General features: G+C 41.8%; 1 protein-coding gene across 3 annotated transcripts in view; it reads left to right on the top strand.

The window, feature by feature from the left end:
- PPP1R13B (protein phosphatase 1 regulatory subunit 13B) overlaps window positions 1-17,304 on the top strand; it is an 86,105-nt gene that overhangs the window by 34,110 nt on the left and 34,691 nt on the right. For all 3 annotated transcript variants that reach the window (XM_075426669.1, XM_075426668.1, XM_075426667.1), the window contains exons 2-4: window positions 153-300; window positions 12,471-12,590; window positions 14,077-14,144. In XM_075426669.1, the coding sequence (XP_075282784.1) occupies window positions 153-300; window positions 12,471-12,590; window positions 14,077-14,144 (336 nt within the window). The remainder of the gene's footprint in view (window positions 1-152; window positions 301-12,470; window positions 12,591-14,076; window positions 14,145-17,304) is intronic.

The following is a 17,304-nucleotide window of genomic DNA, read 5'->3' as shown; positions in this document are numbered from 1 at the left end:
AAAGTTACAAGAAACTGAAAACTACTTTGATGGATAGTGGTAATCAACCATAAGCATACATTTCCATTTACAGAAGGATTATAAATCTTACCCAGGATTTTATTCCTGTAATTTTATTTTAATATTCTGCTACTTTTCTTTTTTTCTTTCAGATGATATTAACTGTGTTTCTGAGCAACAATGAACAGATTCTGACAGAAGTTCCAATTACACCAGAAACCACCTGTCGCGATGTGGTAGAGTTCTGCAAAGAGCCTGGAGAAGGAAGCTGCCATCTGGCTGAAGTATGGCGTGGAAATGGTAAGTAAAATGTTCAGTGGAAATTGATTTAAATATATGTACCAATTATAAAAAAGGCAAGAGTGACTTTTCAATATTAATGATTCCAAATTGTACATTGTTTTTTTCCTAACAAACTTTGATGCAAAACATGGTAATTCAGTATCTGTAGAGATTAGTGTAATTCTGGACTTTCTTTTTCATTCTCTGTTTTCTTCCTCAGCATGGAGTATTTGATAAAATGCATACGTAAGATATGTTAGTGTTCTGTATTTTAGTTTTTCAAATTACATAAACAAAGTATTTGGTATCCCCATCTTAAAATAAAAAAAAAATGATGGGGGGTATTTGCAGTTCTAGAAGCCATTTATTTCAAATAGGCATGCAGCATATATAGAATGGAGAGTATTTAAATAACAGTACAGAATTTCAGTGATTTGCTCTTATAGTCAGTGGGTTCAGATCACCACCTGCATTCTTTCCAGTCCTATTTCCTCACTATTAGACATGTGAACACAACCTGAAATTTAAGAATGGGTATAGATATTTTTTTCCTTCTGTATCATGAATAACACATGTTCTGGAGACAGAATTAGGCCATAATTGGACATAGTATCTCCATCTTCTTCCTGAACATTCCTCTCAAAGATTTGACAGCCTCCCTTGGGGCAGGTGATAGTGCCCATATCCTATTTGTGTTGGGATTGTTATTTCACAGAATAATGAGGTGGACAGATTTTTCAGTAGTGTATCAAAACAGCACTATTATGGATTATTTTTCTAGATGTATTCTTGTCATTGCATGTAGTACAAGCCTCCAGGTTATGGTATATCAATGCATGAATGTAAGTAGAATCGGTGAATGGGTGAGGATGACAGTTAGGCAGGTTCTTCTCCCTTAGTTACTAGGGTCACCCCTGTTTAAGCTGATTATGTAATCTGTTTTGTATAAAGACTGATGCGGTCATAACTTGATATTGAATTATTAAATTTTGCATAGAGGGATTTTATTTTGGTCAAGGGCTTTTTGTCAAACAGACGAAACAGACATTATTAAGATGCTTTTGGAGCTTTTAATTATTAGCAATCTAGAATGTTTTCCTCATGGGGAAATTATTCCTCTTGTTTTCTAAACTCTTCTAAGACTCTGTAAAGGGAAAATGTGGGCTTAAGAAGTCATTTCCTAACTGGATGGGAACTCACAGAGTTTATGCAAGAGTGAGCAGGGAAGAAGTTAAGCATGTCTGCAGTTCTAGGAATACAAATTCCGTTCATGCTTAGTTAGAAAATTCTCTTTAAGGATAAAATTCAGAGGAAGGTTAAAACTTTTTTTCAAATTGGAAATGTAGATTATAGAGAGTCTATAATGCCAAGTGCATCAAATTTCTAAAATGGATCTGCAGACTATGTTTAACAGGACTCCGATATCCCTAATATTTTCCAATCACTTGCCCGTGAAAGTGTAACTTATATGGTATTGTTTGTTCTTCTGCTTTCACAATACTTTGAGGGTGTAATTCTTAAAAAATGCAGAGAATGCTGTCAGCTAGCTTCAAAGGGTGACTGGAAACTGGAAGAGTGATCTACAGTGTCTTTCTGGGACACTTACACCTTGCAGTCCTGCCAAGTTCAACCACACGTTTTCTATCATAAATTACAAGACTGAGAAAATATTGTATCTGTGGATGTAATACATTATTTCTCAAAGTGTTAGATATCTAAAGCTGTAAGTTCCTATAAAGTGGGAAATAAAACTTATCCAGGAAGTTGTGATGAAGAGACTAAGACTAAATTTTGGCTATCTACCCTGTGACTTGTGTCTTTGGTCCCATTATAGTCAATGAAGATCCAGATATGACTGCAAGTAGAACATGGAGATCGCTGATTTCAGCTAGCTGTTATGTATTCGATTTTGAGCACTGGAGATCACCCAGTTTTCTGGAGTACATATCTACATACAGACACCTAAGTTTAGGAGAAAAGTCCTGCTCAGAGCTTCCACCTATTGAATGAGTCTATCAAACTTTTCAAAATGTGCTTGTGACTCTAAGTTTCTTTTAAAACTCGCATGAAGGTGCTTTCACAAATCTAGCTTCACTTGCTAAATACCTAAGGTGGTAACTGTATAGATCTATTGAAAATGTGGAACAGAAAAGACTACAGAGAGAGAAAGGAAAAATGAAACACTCGCATATGTTTCTGGATGTCTTCAGCAGCCCTGTACTGTCAACAAAAAGTATCGCCTGCATGCTGGTTTTAAGTCTCTCTGACAGGAGCTTCAGCACAAGCATTTTGTTTATTGTTCTTACATGTAGTGTACTGTTGCAAAATCTGTGTGGTGGTAGCCTTAACTTCTTGCCCCAAAGTCTATGGTACATAAATTTCTCAGTGAAACAACCTGATTTTTTTTTTTTTTTTAATCAGGACAGTACATTTTTTCCTTCAGCTGCTCCTAAGAGCTAAATTGAACTCTTTCCCCTGAAGCTTTTAAAAATAATTTTGCCTGGAGCAGAGATCTGATGTAGAAAGAGAGTCTAAACAGTTAAATACAACAGTTACAACAACAACCAACTTAAACTATGGCTCGGAGTGGGAAGTGTGAAGCAATTTGCAGTGAAACTGCAGCATGTTGTGCTGGTGGAAGAGTATTTTTTCCTCTTCTAATACAGTGTCTCTGAGCCCTCAGCCCTCATCCTCAAGACAAGTCTACAAATCTCCTTCTTTAGAGATATTCAGAACCCTCCTGGACATGGTCCTGTGCAACCTGCTTTAGGTGAGCTTGCCTTAGTAGGGGGGTTCGACTAGATGATCTCCAGAGGTCCCTTCTAACCCCTACCATTCTGTGATTCTGTGAAATACTCTTTCAGAAGACATTTTGGAAAGTAAAATTCAAAACAGAAGTTAATACAGAAAGTCATGGGTTGAATAAACACATTAGGTTTTGTCACAAACCATAAATGGTCTGTTTTCTTGGTAGTCTATCCATGTTGCACAGGTGACAAATCACAGCTCGCGCCGTAAGAGAGAACTGTCATACCTGTCCTCTTGTGAATGTGCTTAACCCTTCTGTTCTACAGGTAGCCACAGCCTTTTTTAGGTAGCTCAACTGAATAACACATCTACTCAAATTCAGAGCAATGGGGCTTGTAGACTGTAGTTTTATTATCAGATAAAAAAGTTTGTGTGCCGAAAAACTTGTCCGTTTCCTAAACTGTATTGATCTAACAAAATACTGTCTCTTTTAATAACCTTCCTGTCCTGAATGTGAATGTACAAATAAATTACAAATACTTCATTTTATTTTTATGGGGTAACAGACACTGTTTGTTTTCCAGAAAAATGTTAGTAAAATCCATGCAAGTTTGGTTCCAAAAATTATGTAAGATTTCTAGAGTTCAGAGGAGGATTACAATCGCTTCACTGTTGGAAAACATATTTGTTTGTTTATTGTGTTAGCTTTTCTCAGTTTGCTTTTGTGTGGCAGAGAATGGTTGAGCTTCCCAAGAGTTGTAAGGTAGTTTAGGTAGAGTTTAGTTGATTGTATGAGAGTTAAGAAACTGATTCGTCTCAGAGCCGCATGGCATAAGCATTTGGTTTATTTGCATTTGATTTTTGTATGTCATTCTCTGTTCCCCCCTGCTTTCTAGTTTCTTGAGATGAGTAATAGTTGAAGAAGTCAATAGCATTCATGCCTGATACATCAGTACATTTTGTGCCACCTTGTGCTTTGACAGTTTGAAACTTCCTCTTTCTGCACGGATTTCTCATGCTGCAACAGGAGGAAAAAAAACCACAGAATATTTTTCCTCATTCTTCAGCTACTGCAAACAGCAGTTGATAAAGAGGTCAAAAGGCAGGTGTGACTCCAGGAACTTACAGTATGTTTCAAGAGAGAATGAATTTCAACCTTTTAACTCCACTAAGTACTCAGTTATTCACAGAGTCATAGAATAGTTTGGTTTGGAAGGCACCTTTGAAGGTCACCTAATTCAACCCCCCTGCAATGAGCAGGATGTCTTCAACTAGACTAGGTTGCTCAGAGCCCCATCCAACCTGACCTTGAATGTTTCCAGGGATGGGGCATCTACCACCTCTCTGGGCAACCTATTCCAGCATTTCACTGCCCTCACTGTGAAAATGTTTCTTCCTTACGTCTATCTAGCCTAAATCTACCCTCTTAGTTTAAAACCATTACTTCTTGTCCTGTTGTAACAGACCCTCCTAAAAAGCCTGTCCCCATCTTTCCTATAGGCACCCTTTAAGTACTGAAAGTCCACAACAAGGTCTCCCCACAGCCTTCTCTTCTCCAGGCTGAACAAGCCCAGCTGTCTCAGCCTTTCCTCACAGCAGAGGTGTTCCATCCCTCTGATCATTTTTGTGGCCTCCTCTGGACCTGCTCCAACAGGTCCATGTCTTTCCTGTGCTGAGGCCTCCAGAGCTGGATGCAGGACTCCAGGTGGGGTCTCACCAGAGTGGAGCAGAGGGGCAGAATCACCTCCCTCGACCTGCTGGCCATGCTTCTCTTGATGCAGCCCAGGATATGGTTGGCTTTCTGGGCTGCAAGTGCACATTGTCAGCTCACGTCCAGCTTTTCATCCACTGGTACTGCCAAGTTCTTCTCCTCAGGGCTGCTCTCCATCCCTTGATCTTCCAGCCTGTATTGATACTGGGGGTTGGCCCAACCCATGTGTAGGACCTTGCACTTGGCCTTGTTGAACCTCATGAGGTTCACACACGCCCACTTTTTAGCTTGTCCAGGCCCCTCTGAATGGCATTCCATCCCTCAGGTGTGTCAACCATACTGCTCAGCTTGGTGTCATCTGCACACTTGCTGAGGGTGCACTTGATCCCACTGCCTGTGTCATTGATGAAAATATTAAATAGTACTGGTCCCACTGTGGACCCCTGATGGACACAGCTTGTCACCGATTTCCAGCTGGACATTGAGCTGTTGTCCACTACCCTCTGGATGTGTCCATCCAACCAATTCCTCATCCACTGAATGGTCCACCAATCAAATCTGTATCTCTCCAATTTAGAGAGAAGGATGTTGTGGAGGACTGTGTCAAAGGTCTTGCAGAAGTCCAGGTAGATGACATCTGTAGCTCTTTCCTTGCCCACTGGTGCAGTCACTCCATCATAGAAGGCCAGTAGTTTGGTCAAGCAGGACTTGTCCTTGGTGAAGCCGTGCTGGCTGTCTTGAATCACTTCTCTGTCCTCCGTGTGCCAGGAGAATCTGCTCCATGATATTCCCTGGTACAGAGGTGAGGATGACAGGCTGGTAGTTCCCAGGGTGCTCCTTTCCACTCTTTTTAAAAATGAGTGCAATGTTTCCCTTTTTCCAGTCACCAGGGACTTCACCTGACTGCCATGACTTCTCAAATATCACGAAGAGTGGCTTGGCAACTGCATCAGTCAATTCCCTCAGCACCCTGGGATGCCTCTCGTTAGGTCCCATAGACTTATGTATGTTCAGGTTCCTCAGGTGGTCATAGACCTGATCTTCTCTTGCAGTGGGAGGGGCTTTGCTCCCTCAGCTTGTGTCTTGCAGTCCATCCACTCGAGACATGTAGGAAGAGAGGTTGCCAGTGAAGACTGAGGCAAAAAAGTTGTTGAGTACCCCAGCCTCCTTCTCGTCCATTGTTACCAGTTTACCAGTCTTGTTCATCAGGGCAGAGTATAGTTTCTTCGACCTTCCTTTTCTGGCTGACATAGCTGTAGAAGCCCTTCTTGTCATTCTTTGCAACCCTTGCCAAGTTCAGCTCCAGCCAAGCCTTGGCCTTCCTAACACCAGCCCTGCACAACCGGACAGTGTCCCTGTACTCTTCCCAGGATACCTGTCCCTGCTTCCACTGCATGTTCAGTTCCTTCTTGCCCTTTAGTTTGACCATCAGGTCTTGACTCAGCCATGCTGGTCTCTTGCCTTCCTTTCCTAATTTCTTACACCTGGGGATTGAGAGCTCTTGCACTCTATGGAAAGTGTCCTTAAAGATCTGCCAGCTCTGTTCTGCTCCCCTGTCCCTGACGGCAGTTTCCCAGGGGGTCCTATTGACTAACTCCTTGAGGAGCTGGAAGTCTGCTTTCCTAAAATTCAGGGTCCAGACTTTACTCTTCGCCTGACCCATATCCTGCAGGACTGCGAATTCCTCCAATGCATGATCACTGTAGCCCAGGCTGCCTCCAATCTTGACGTCCCCAGTTAGCTCAGTGGCATTGGTGACCATCAGGTCCAGTATCGCATCTGCTCTGGTAGGGCTGTCTGTTACCTGGTTTAAGAAGTTCTCCTGAATGCATTCCAGGAGGAATCTCCTGGAGTGCCTATAGCTCATAGTGCTAATTTTCCGGCAGATGTTGGGGTGGCTGAAGTCCCCCAGCAGGATGAGAGCCTGCGAGTGCGAAGCTACCTGTAGCTGGAGGAAGAAAGCTTCATCAATACGCTCCCCTTGATCGGGCAACCTGTAGTAGACAGCAACCACTAGGTTCCCTTGGTTGCCTCGGCTTCTAATTGTTATCCATAAGCTTTCAACCTGCTCATGGCTATTCATCAGAGACAGCTCTTCATACTCTATCCATTTCTTGATGTAGAGGATTCACTTCATTTAGAACTGCAGTGCCCTTCAGCAATTAGTATTAATTAGTCTTCCTGAATTTAGTGGTAACAGAGGCAAGTGAGTGTGAAAGAAATAGTTGTTTACTACAAGTGTACTGCTGCAAACCTGAAGGGGGAACAACTTGTTCCTGATCTTGCAGTCAACGCCGCCACTGGAGATAATCCATTACTTTGTACTTTGGTTTCATGTATAGCAGGCACAAATGTGTTTACTACAAATAGCAGGATACTTGTGATCAGGATAAAAACAGATTCTGAAGTCTGAAACTGATTTTGTTTTAAATAGTGCATATATAATTCTACCAGAAAGATTTTTGTGTTTCTGTTCTAAAATATTGATGCAGTATCTGTGTTTTGGTCTTTCAGGGTGTTTCAATCATTTCAGAATACTTAAAACTAACCTATCCTCAAAACTAGCTTAAAAGGAAAGGAGTCAAGCTCAGCTCTCCAAAAGTCTTTCGGAACTTTCATCCAACTTAAAATCTAAGGCCATTTTTGCAAATAATTACAGATATATACATATATCAACGTTTTTCATGGTGATGTTGCTGTTGTTATTTTAACCTGTTTTTTACCTAATTTAGAGCAACGTGTCCCAAATTGGTTTTGTGGAAGAATTGAAAAAGTATTAGAAAATTTCCCATTTCTCTCCATAGTCATGTCTGAAAAAAATTAGCCTGGATTCTTCAAGGTACATAATATAAATGAAACCTTGTATTTTTAATAGCTCCTAGGATCAGGGCCTTCCTTTTAATGGGAGACCAGCCTAACCAGGAGCGATGCTGCAGCTACTCTTCACCATTCCAGAGCTACCCTAGCCCTGTTCCAACATCCAGTTTCTTGGTGCTTTGTTATCAAGCTTCAGTTCCTGCTAGGTTTACTTAGCAATTTTTCCATTTGGGAAAAATTCCTAAAGATTCTTACCTTCTGTGTCCTGAAGTCTCTGAACTAAACCATTTAAATATTTTTACACTTTGTGATCTTTAGGAGATGCAAGCTGCAATTTTAGTGGATATGCTTCAGAGCACTTGAAATCGTACCTTACTGAAGAAGTTGAAAAACCTGAAAATCATGTTTTTAAAAATCCTTTTCAAGACCTGAGTTGTAATAAGCCACTGACCTTATTCTTATGTGCATAAACTCTATTGATGATGTTTCTTGGAGTCCACTGGAGTGAGGAACAAAGAAAGTAAAAGCATCAATTTTTTTTAAATCCAGGTGGTGCGATTTTTTTGTTGTTGTTGTGAGGATTATTTTTTTTTTAGGCAAGATGGGTAAGCAGTTAGCTGATGTATATAATTAGCTTGTGGTTTAAATGACCCTTCCCTATTGAAAGCAGCCAGATCTAACTGTGGCTAAATTGAGTTAGTCACTATACCTGTTTGACATAGGAGGGAAGAGGATATAACCAGGCTCACTAGAGATGATCCCAGGTGTGGCATGCCAGTGTCGGGGTGAGATTGATAGCCCAGCTCAAGTGCATCTACACCAATGCGCGTAGCATGGGCAATAAACAGGAGGAGCTGGAGCCATTGCACAGCAGGACAGCTATGACTTGGTCACCATCACAGAAATGTGGTGGGATGACTCTCATGACTGGAGTGCTGTGATAGATGGCTACAAACTCTTCAGAAGGGATAGGCGAGGAAGGAGAGGCGGTGGGGTGGCACTGTATGTTAGGGACTGCTTCGACTGTATAGAGCTCGACGATTGTGATGACAAGGCAAATGCTTCTGGGTAAAGATGAGGGGGAAAGCCAACAAGGCAGACATCCTGCTGGGGGTCTATTATAGACCACCCAACCAGGATGAAGAGGCAGATGAAGTTTTCTACAAGAGGCTGGCAGAAGTCTCACAATCGCTAGCGTTTGTTCTCATGGGGGACTTTAACTTACCGGACATCTGCTGGAAATACAACACAGCAGAGAGGAAACAGTCTAGGAGGTTCCTGGAGTGTGGGGAAGCTAAATTCCTGATGCAGCTGGTAAGTGAGCCTACCAGGGGAGGCGCCTCTCTAGACCTGCTGTTTACTAACAGAGAAGGACTGGTGGGAGATGTGGTGGTCAGAGGCTGTCTTGTGCTTAGCGACCATGAAATGGTGGAGGTCTCAGTTCGTGGTGAAGCTAAGAGGGGGGCCAGCAAAACCACCATCATGGACTTTCGGAGGGCAGACTTTGGCCTGTTTAGGACGCTGGTTGAGAGGGTCCCTTGGGAGAGAGCCTTGAAGGCAAAGGGATTTAGGCAGGTGGGACATTCTTCAGGGAGGTAGTCTTAAAGGCACAGGGGCAGGCTGTCATCATGTGCCACAAGACGAACTGACAGGGAAGATAATCAGCCTGTCTGAACGGGGAGCTCTTGCTGGGACTCAGGAAAAAAGGGAGGGTCTACCACCTATGGAAGAAAGGGCAGGCGACTCAAGAGGAGTACGGGGTCTCATTAGGTCATGCAGAGAGGAAATTAGGCAAAAGCCCAGCTACAACTCAGGCTGGCCACTGTTGTAAGGAACAACAAAAACATGTTTTTACAAATACGTCAACAACAAAAAGAAGGCTGATGAGAGTCTCCATCCCTTACTGGATGCGAGGGGGAATATTGCCAACAAGGATGAAGAGAAGGCTGACGTACTTAATGTCATCTTTGCTTCAATCTTTAATAGTCAATCTTTAATAGTCAGACTGGTTATTCTCAGGGTAGGCAGCCCGCAGTGCTGGAAGACAGGGAAGGAGTGCAGAACAAACCTCCCATAATCCAGGAGGAAGCAGTTAACAACCTGCTATGCCACCTGGATGCTTACAAGTCTATGGGGCTGGATGGGATCCAGTCAACAGTACTGAGGGAACTGGCAGAGGAGCTGGCCAAGCCACTCTCCATCATCTCTCAGTAGTCCTGGCTAACAGGGGAGGTCCCAGATGACTGGAGGATTGCCAGTGTAACACCCATCTACAAGAAGGGCCAGAAGGAGGATCCTGGGAACTACAGGCCTGTCAGTCTGACCTCGGTGCTGGGGAAGACTCATGGAGCGATTCATCCTGAGTGTGCTCACCAGGCATGTGAAGGACAACCAGGGGATCAGGCCCAGCCAGCATGGGTTCATGAAAGGCAGGTCCTGCTTGACCAACCTGATCTCCTTCCATGACCAGGTGACCCGCCTAGAGGATGAAGGAAATGCTGTGACTGTTGTCTACCTGGACTTTAGTAAGGCCTCTGACACTTCCCCATAGTATCCTCCTGGAGAAACTAGCTGTCCATGGTTTGGATGGGTGTACTCTGCACTGGATAAAGAATTGGCTGAATGACCGAGCGCAGAGAGGGGTGGTAAATGGAGTTAAATCCAGCTGGCAGCCAGTCACGAGTGGTGTCCCCCAGGGCTCAGTTTTGAGTCCGGTCTGGTTTAACATCTTCATTAATGACCTGGATGAGGGGATCGAGTGTTCCCTCAGTAAGTTTGCAGATGACACCAAGCTGGGTAGGAGTGTCCATCTGCTTGAGAGTAGGATGTCTCTGCAGAGGGATCTGGACAGACCGGATCGATGGGCCGAGGCCAGTTGTATGAGGTTCAACAAGGCCAAATGCTGGGTCCTGCACTTGGGTCACAACAACCCCATGCAACGCTACAGGCTTGGGGAAGATTGGCTGGAAAGCTGCCCAGTGGAAAAGGACCTGGGGGTGTTGGTCGACAGCCGGCTGAACATGAGCCAGCAGTGTGCCCAGGTGGCCAAGAAGGCCAACAGCATCCTGGCTTGGATCAGGAATAGTGTGGCCAGCAGGAGCAGGGAGGTGATTGTGCCCCTGTACTCTGCACTGGTGAGGCGGCACCTCGAGTGCTGTGTTCAGTTTTGGGCCCCTCACTACCAGAAGGACATTGAGGTGCTGGAGTGTGTCCAGAGAAGGGCAACGAGGCTGGTGAGGGGTCTAGAGAACAAGTCTTATGAGGAGCAGCTGAGGGAGCTGGGGCTGTTTAGTCTGGAGAAGAGAAGGCTGAGGGGAGACCTTACTGCTCTCTACAACTACCTGAAAGGAGGTTGTAGTGAGGTGGGTGTTGGTCTCTTCTCCCAGGTAACTAGTGACAGGATGACAGGCAATGGCCTCACGTTGTGTCAGGGGAGGTTTAGATTGAATATTAGGAAAAAATTCTTCACAGAAAGAGTGGTCAGACATGGGAACAGGCTGCCCAGGCTGGTGGTTGAGTCGCTATCCCTGGAGGTGTTTAAAAAATGTGTAGATGTGGCACTTTGGGATATGGTTTAGCAGGCATGGTGGTGTTCGGTTGACAGTTGAACTTGATGATCTTAGAGGTCTTTTCCAACCTAGGATTGTGACACATCTGGACAAGACGCTTTATTGCATTAAATGCTTTGTGAATCAAGTGATGCAAATGTAATGTTCTTTAACTAGTACAATTAAGTATCCCAAGAGTATCAAGACATGTATACATTTATGTCGTTCATAATGCATATAAATTTAGGTATGTTTCATTGTAAAAAGGTATATTTGTGATGTGGTTTTTCCCAAGCTTTCCTCAAGGTATCTGTTCTATCTTTTAATCATTTTGTCTTCTCATGTCAAATAGGTTAAATATGAAATGGATGAGAAATCGTTAGTGGTGCTCTGCCTGGTAGGAGATACTGTGGTTTGGGTTTTGAGGGCAGAGAGCATTTTGCTTTTAACAATGAAGAATGCAAATTCTACCTTTTGGTGGAAACCTGACTTTCTGTAGTAATATCAATTTGACTGATCAGTGCTGCATGTAGGAAAGCTAATTGAATCTATTCTAGTATAATTTAATTCTGATCAAAAGATCTCTTCTAATACTATGCTTAGTGTTAGATGTTAAAAGATCTTAATAGGGAAATTTTCTTACCTTAATGAAAACATTTAAAAACATATGCAAGAATAATTATGAAACAGTGAAAACTTCACTTTTGAAATGTATTTACATTTTGAAATACTAAATATATAGTGTGCAGCCTTGTAGTAATAATATATTGGATCAATTTGGAAGAAATAACTACACTATGAGAATGTTTTAGATTTCTTGGGGTGAAAAACAAAGAGACTACTGCATAGAACTTAGCCTTTATTTGTTCAAAGATTTGCTAGTAATTCCACCTCTACAGGAAGTTAATGTCTGGCATAGTGTATTGGAGTGGGAGCACCTGCTCAGGTTCTTAGGAGAAGAAATGTCAATATAAGGCTTTTCATCTGAGTGGAAACCCAGAGGTTCAAACTGAATGAATCATTTTAATAATAGAACAAAACATCTATCTGGTGGTGATGGGGAGCAAAGGTGCAAATATCAGCATTGTGAAAAAGATTGTGATAAATTCCTAAATTAGAGTGTCGAAACACTGGTATTATTTGTATGGTTTTGCAAACTGGTTATGTGCTGCCGTTAAGCTGTGAGCAATGTTACAGTAACAGGCTAGCTTTTAATACAGTGCAACTATTGTCTGTTAGTGCCTGTTTCTTTGACTTTGCATAAAATGCATTGGATAGATTGAAATGCTACCAGAAAAGACATTCTATAAGATTTTGCTTAATTTAAAATATTTGTGTTACATTTTTTGCTCTTGTACTTTTAGAGCGTCCCATACCGTTTGATCACATGATGTATGACCACCTACAGAAATGGGGTCCCCGTAGGGAAGAGGTGAAATTTTTTCTTCGCCATGAGGAGTCACCAGCTGAAAGTAATGAACAGAGTAAGTATGCTCATCCTGTAGTGTTGTTACCTGAACATATTTAAAACGTTTCTGAAGTGAATTTGGTTATTAGTTCTTTCAGCGGACTTCAGTAGATACATGTAATACAATTTCCTTATACCAAAGCCATTTTGCATCTTCCTCAGTGGCACATTTATTCATGTTCTCAAATTCCCTTCTCTAGAATAATTTCTACTAGTCTGACTAATATTTTTGTAGTAAGATCGGTTTTTATTCTGCTTAATACTGATCCAAAAACGTTGGTGGGTGTTAGAGGCTTAATGCATTTTTTTTCTTGTTGAGAGAAAGTCTCTACATTCTGAGAGGGTGGGATTAGTTTTTTGACCTCCTCTTCTCTTTCAGTAGCCCCAGAGAAAAGACTGTAAACTACTTCGCCTCCTTTAGAAACTAAAATCTGGTTTACAGACATCATTGGCAGGTCTCAATGGCTTTACTTTCTCAGTACTTCATGTAGATAAATTTAACAGTGGTGATAATTCACACCTTGAAAAATCACTGATCTGCTTGGTTCTACAGGAAAAGTGTTTACATAACAGTGCCGTATTAAGTGGAGATTCCTTAAAAGACTGGAATGAAAACATAGAAGGATTTCAGTTTTCTGATCTAACTAGTATACGCTGTACTTAATGTATAAGAAGACTTTTGAGGCTCTGCATTATATACTTAATGGCTGTTAGACTGTCTGAAGGATAGGAAAGGTATTGTGAAGTGAGATGTATATTTGCATGCTCAGATTATTCTTACTCATTCAACTAATCTGACTACTCCTGACAACCCAATTTCAAGTCTTGGCTGAGTCCGTATTGCTTTGAGCTGGGGTTTCTTTTCATATTTCTAAGTGGTTGCTGGTTGCTTTGCATGCCAGAAGTAGCAGGCCCAATAATGCATAAGGGAATTCTGTATTAATTAGGTGCTTTGTAAAATACTCAGTCATCCTTTGGGCAATACACATTTAAAGTATGTTAAGAAATTTGAAATACACCTGAAGCCACAGAGTTTCATGTACAAGGAAAATGTCACTTCTGAACCATGCATGCAAGGCTTTTTAATTAATCATTGACCTACGGATCAGTTTGTACATTAAAGTCTTTTAGCTGAAAAGCTTCCTCTACTATATTAATTTATAATGTATTCAACTGAAGCTACTGCTTCTGTGGACAGAAAAATATGAAACTTCAGTAGTCACGCTCAGTACATTTTACTTTATGACATCATTGCCTAAACACAAGTCAGAAATTAGAGCTGTATGTCTGTACTTTTAACAGAAATAGTCTGTGAGGTAAACATTTTATTTCTGCTGACTCCACTGCTTACAACAAATAACCTAATAAAAAAGAATTGGAACTAGCAAAATAAAAATTCTTAGGTAGAAGCTTTTATGTAAAAGTTCTCAAACAGATTCAAGAGTGAAAACTGTTTGTCTTGAAAACTGAACTCTGCACTAACAGTAATTCTTCGCTTTCAGGTGGACGTCAAGCCCAAAATCAAAGAAATGGTATAAACATACCTGTGGAGAAACGTACAGAGAATGGGGTATGTAATAAATCCTAAAAGTTTTGGATCAATTCTACTCAAATATCTGATGTTTTTATAATTGGTTTTTTTATTGTGGGAACTGGTGGAAAATGTGTAGGTCTTGTTCTGTTTTGAATGTTTGTTTGTTTTGTTATAATTGTTTGTTTTTGTTATAAAGTGAATGAGAGAGTATGACTTTTTCATAAACTACTCTAAATTTTCTGTCTAGAAAGAAACTCATTTATGTGACATGAGAAGCCCCTGGAGTCTTACTAATTACTGCATTTTCTAATCTGTCTTCCTCTGTCTTATTCATCCTGTGTGAAGAAAAAAAACAGCTGTGTTATTCTTTCATGCTAGTATTGCCTGTCCAGACATCTTTTCTTGTTTGATTTGTCTCACTGGTATTGATTCATGACATAGCCTCATATGTTAAAACATGAGAATGTATCTATGTATTGGGATGTTTTCAGATGCTGGTAGAAGAGGTTACATACCCCTCAGAGACACCTCTTTAGACTGTTTTTTGTGCCATTTGGTTCATTTCTACACCTTTTTTTTTTTTTTTTTTACTAAAATATTACTAGGTTTCACAGAATCACAGAGTGGTTGGGGTTGGAAGGGACCTCTGTGGGTCATCTAGTCCAACCCCCTGCCAAAGCAGGGTCACCTACAGCAGGCTGCACAGAACCGCGTCTAGGCGCGTCTTGAATTTCTCCAGAGAAGGAGACTCCACAACCTCCCCTGGGCATTCTGTTCCAGTGCTCCATCACCCTTAGAGTGAAGAAGTTCTTCCTCATGTTCAGACAGAACTTCCTCAGCTTCAATTTGTGCCCGTTGCCCCTTGTCCTGTCGCTGGGCACTACTGAAAAGAGTCTGGCCCCATCCTTTTGACACCCACCCTTGAGATATTTGTAAGCATATATTAGGTCCCCTCTCAGCCTTCTCTTCTTCAGGCTGAACAAGCCCAGCTCCCTCAGCCTTTCCTCATAGGAGAGATGCTCCAGTCCCCTCATCATCCTTGTAGCCCTCCGCTGGACTCTCTCCAGTAGCTCCTCATCTTTCTTGAACTGGGGAGCCCAGAACTGGACACAGTACTCCAGATGGGGCCTCACCAGGGCAGTGTAGAGGGGAAGGAGAACCTCCCTCAGCCTGCTGGCCACACTCTTCTTAATGCACCCCAGGATGCCATTGGCCTTCTTGGCAGTCAGGGCACACTGCTGGCTCATGGTCAACCTGTCGTCCACCAGCACACCCAAGTACCTCTCCACAGAGCATCCTCCCAGCATCCTCTGGGATGCATTAGGAGGAGTCCAGGAGGAGTCCAGCCTGTCCAGGTCTCACTGAATGGCAGCACAGCCTGCTGGTGTATCCACCACTCCTCCCAGTTTGGTGTCATCAGCAAACTTGCTGAGGGGACACTCTAACTCTTCATCCAGGTCATTGATGAAGAAGTTAAACAAGACTGGGCCCAGTACTGAGCCCTGGGGGACACCACTAGTGACAGGCCTCCAACTAGACTCAGCGCCGCTGATAACAACCCTCTGAGTTCTGCCATTCAGCCAGTTCTCAATCCACCTCACTGACCACTCATTCTGCCCACACTTCCTGAGCTTCCCTAGGAGGATGTTATGGGAGACAGTGTCGAAAGCCTTGCTGAAGTTGAGGTAGACAACATCCACTGCTAATTTAAACAACATCCACTTTCTTATTTAAAATTTGTATTACATAGCATAGACAACCTGTTTGGTGGCATTCAGTGAATCCTGGCTGGAGCATTCTCTCTTTTACAAGTAAAACGTAGTACATCTCTCTCAAAATTGCCATGCCTTAAAATCCTTCTGCTCCTGAGCTGAAACTTACCTTACTTTCTTCTCTCTCTTCTCATCCTCAATACTAATGAAGTCTCCACAGAGCATATTCTGCTCTCGTGCTCAGAGCCATTCTGCTGCCTTTACTGAGGCACTATAGCTATAGTTGACTTGTAAAATTTCAATAAAAAGAGCTCAGTACAACAATTTGTAGTTGTATTGCCTCTATGAAGCACTGTCAATTTCCAGATATGCATAGGGCTCTTTCTCAGGGTAAAATAATACTTTAAAAAGTTTAAAAGCAGACAAATGAGGTTTTTCAAGCTGAGATGTCTGAAAAAAAACCCCTAAAATGTTTTAAAAAATTCTACAGATTAAACAATTCTGTCCTTGTATATTGCCTAATAATTGGCATCTATAATTGAGACATGCACACACACACAAAAGAATATGCAGCAACAAAGTTGTTCAGTCAGTTTTGCAGCTCTTAGCAGCTCGTTTTGTGTATGGCATGTGGGCCTAGTGGAAGGACTTTTTTTCCCCATTCAAAAGAGTTAATCATGTATTTTCTCTACGTTCCTTTTCTGTAGCGAACGCTAGCTGATACCCTCTGCTGCACGGATCCATTTATCCTGCTTCCATTGTCATATTGACAATGTAGTGAGATCATAGTGCTACAGTGTGCTAGGGGAAGATAACTCTTTCATTACCTCCTCTGATCTGTTCCTCCATGTAAGTCGTAGCACATATACTTCATTTGTGCCATAATCTCTTTGGAAATTAGGGCTGGCATGTGTGGTATGCCTTATAATCTCACTTCTTGGCAGCAATAAAGTTTATGATAGTATGGCTTTGTATTTAGTACAATTTGCTGTTAATTTTTGTGGGTAAAGCTCAGACATGGTAACTTCAATAACACTGCTACCTTTGTGCCATTCAGTATATTAACAAAAAAAAGTTTGGCCACAAAACTAAAATTTATTAGAGAACTGATAATTTTTAAATGGACTTTTACCAGGTTTAGGAAATTATTAAAACACAAGAAAGACTAAAGCCTGAAGGGGGGTTATGTTAAAGTAAATTTTGGTGAGTTTTATGCCAAAAATGGTACAAATTAGGTTTTGAAAGTGTATAAAACTAAGATTTTTCAGTTGTACCAAGTTTTAAATCACAGGGGGAGGGGGAAAAAGAGGTGGCATCAGGATCAAGGATTTAATCAGCTTACACTTACGTAATGCATTAGGCTTATTCATTATAACTGGCATGCTGAGTGTTGGACTAGCCCTAAAATGAATACAAACCAATGGAACACTGAAGATAGCTCAAACCTTACCAAATATTCTGCATTCAGGTATATTTTTATTATG

This window comes from Opisthocomus hoazin, chromosome 7 (assembly GCF_030867145.1).
Source record: "Opisthocomus hoazin isolate bOpiHoa1 chromosome 7, bOpiHoa1.hap1, whole genome shotgun sequence".
Lineage (NCBI taxonomy): Eukaryota > Metazoa > Chordata > Aves > Opisthocomiformes > Opisthocomidae > Opisthocomus > Opisthocomus hoazin.
Note: the sequence above shows the minus strand (reverse complement) of the source record. Positions and strands in the feature narration are given on the sequence as shown.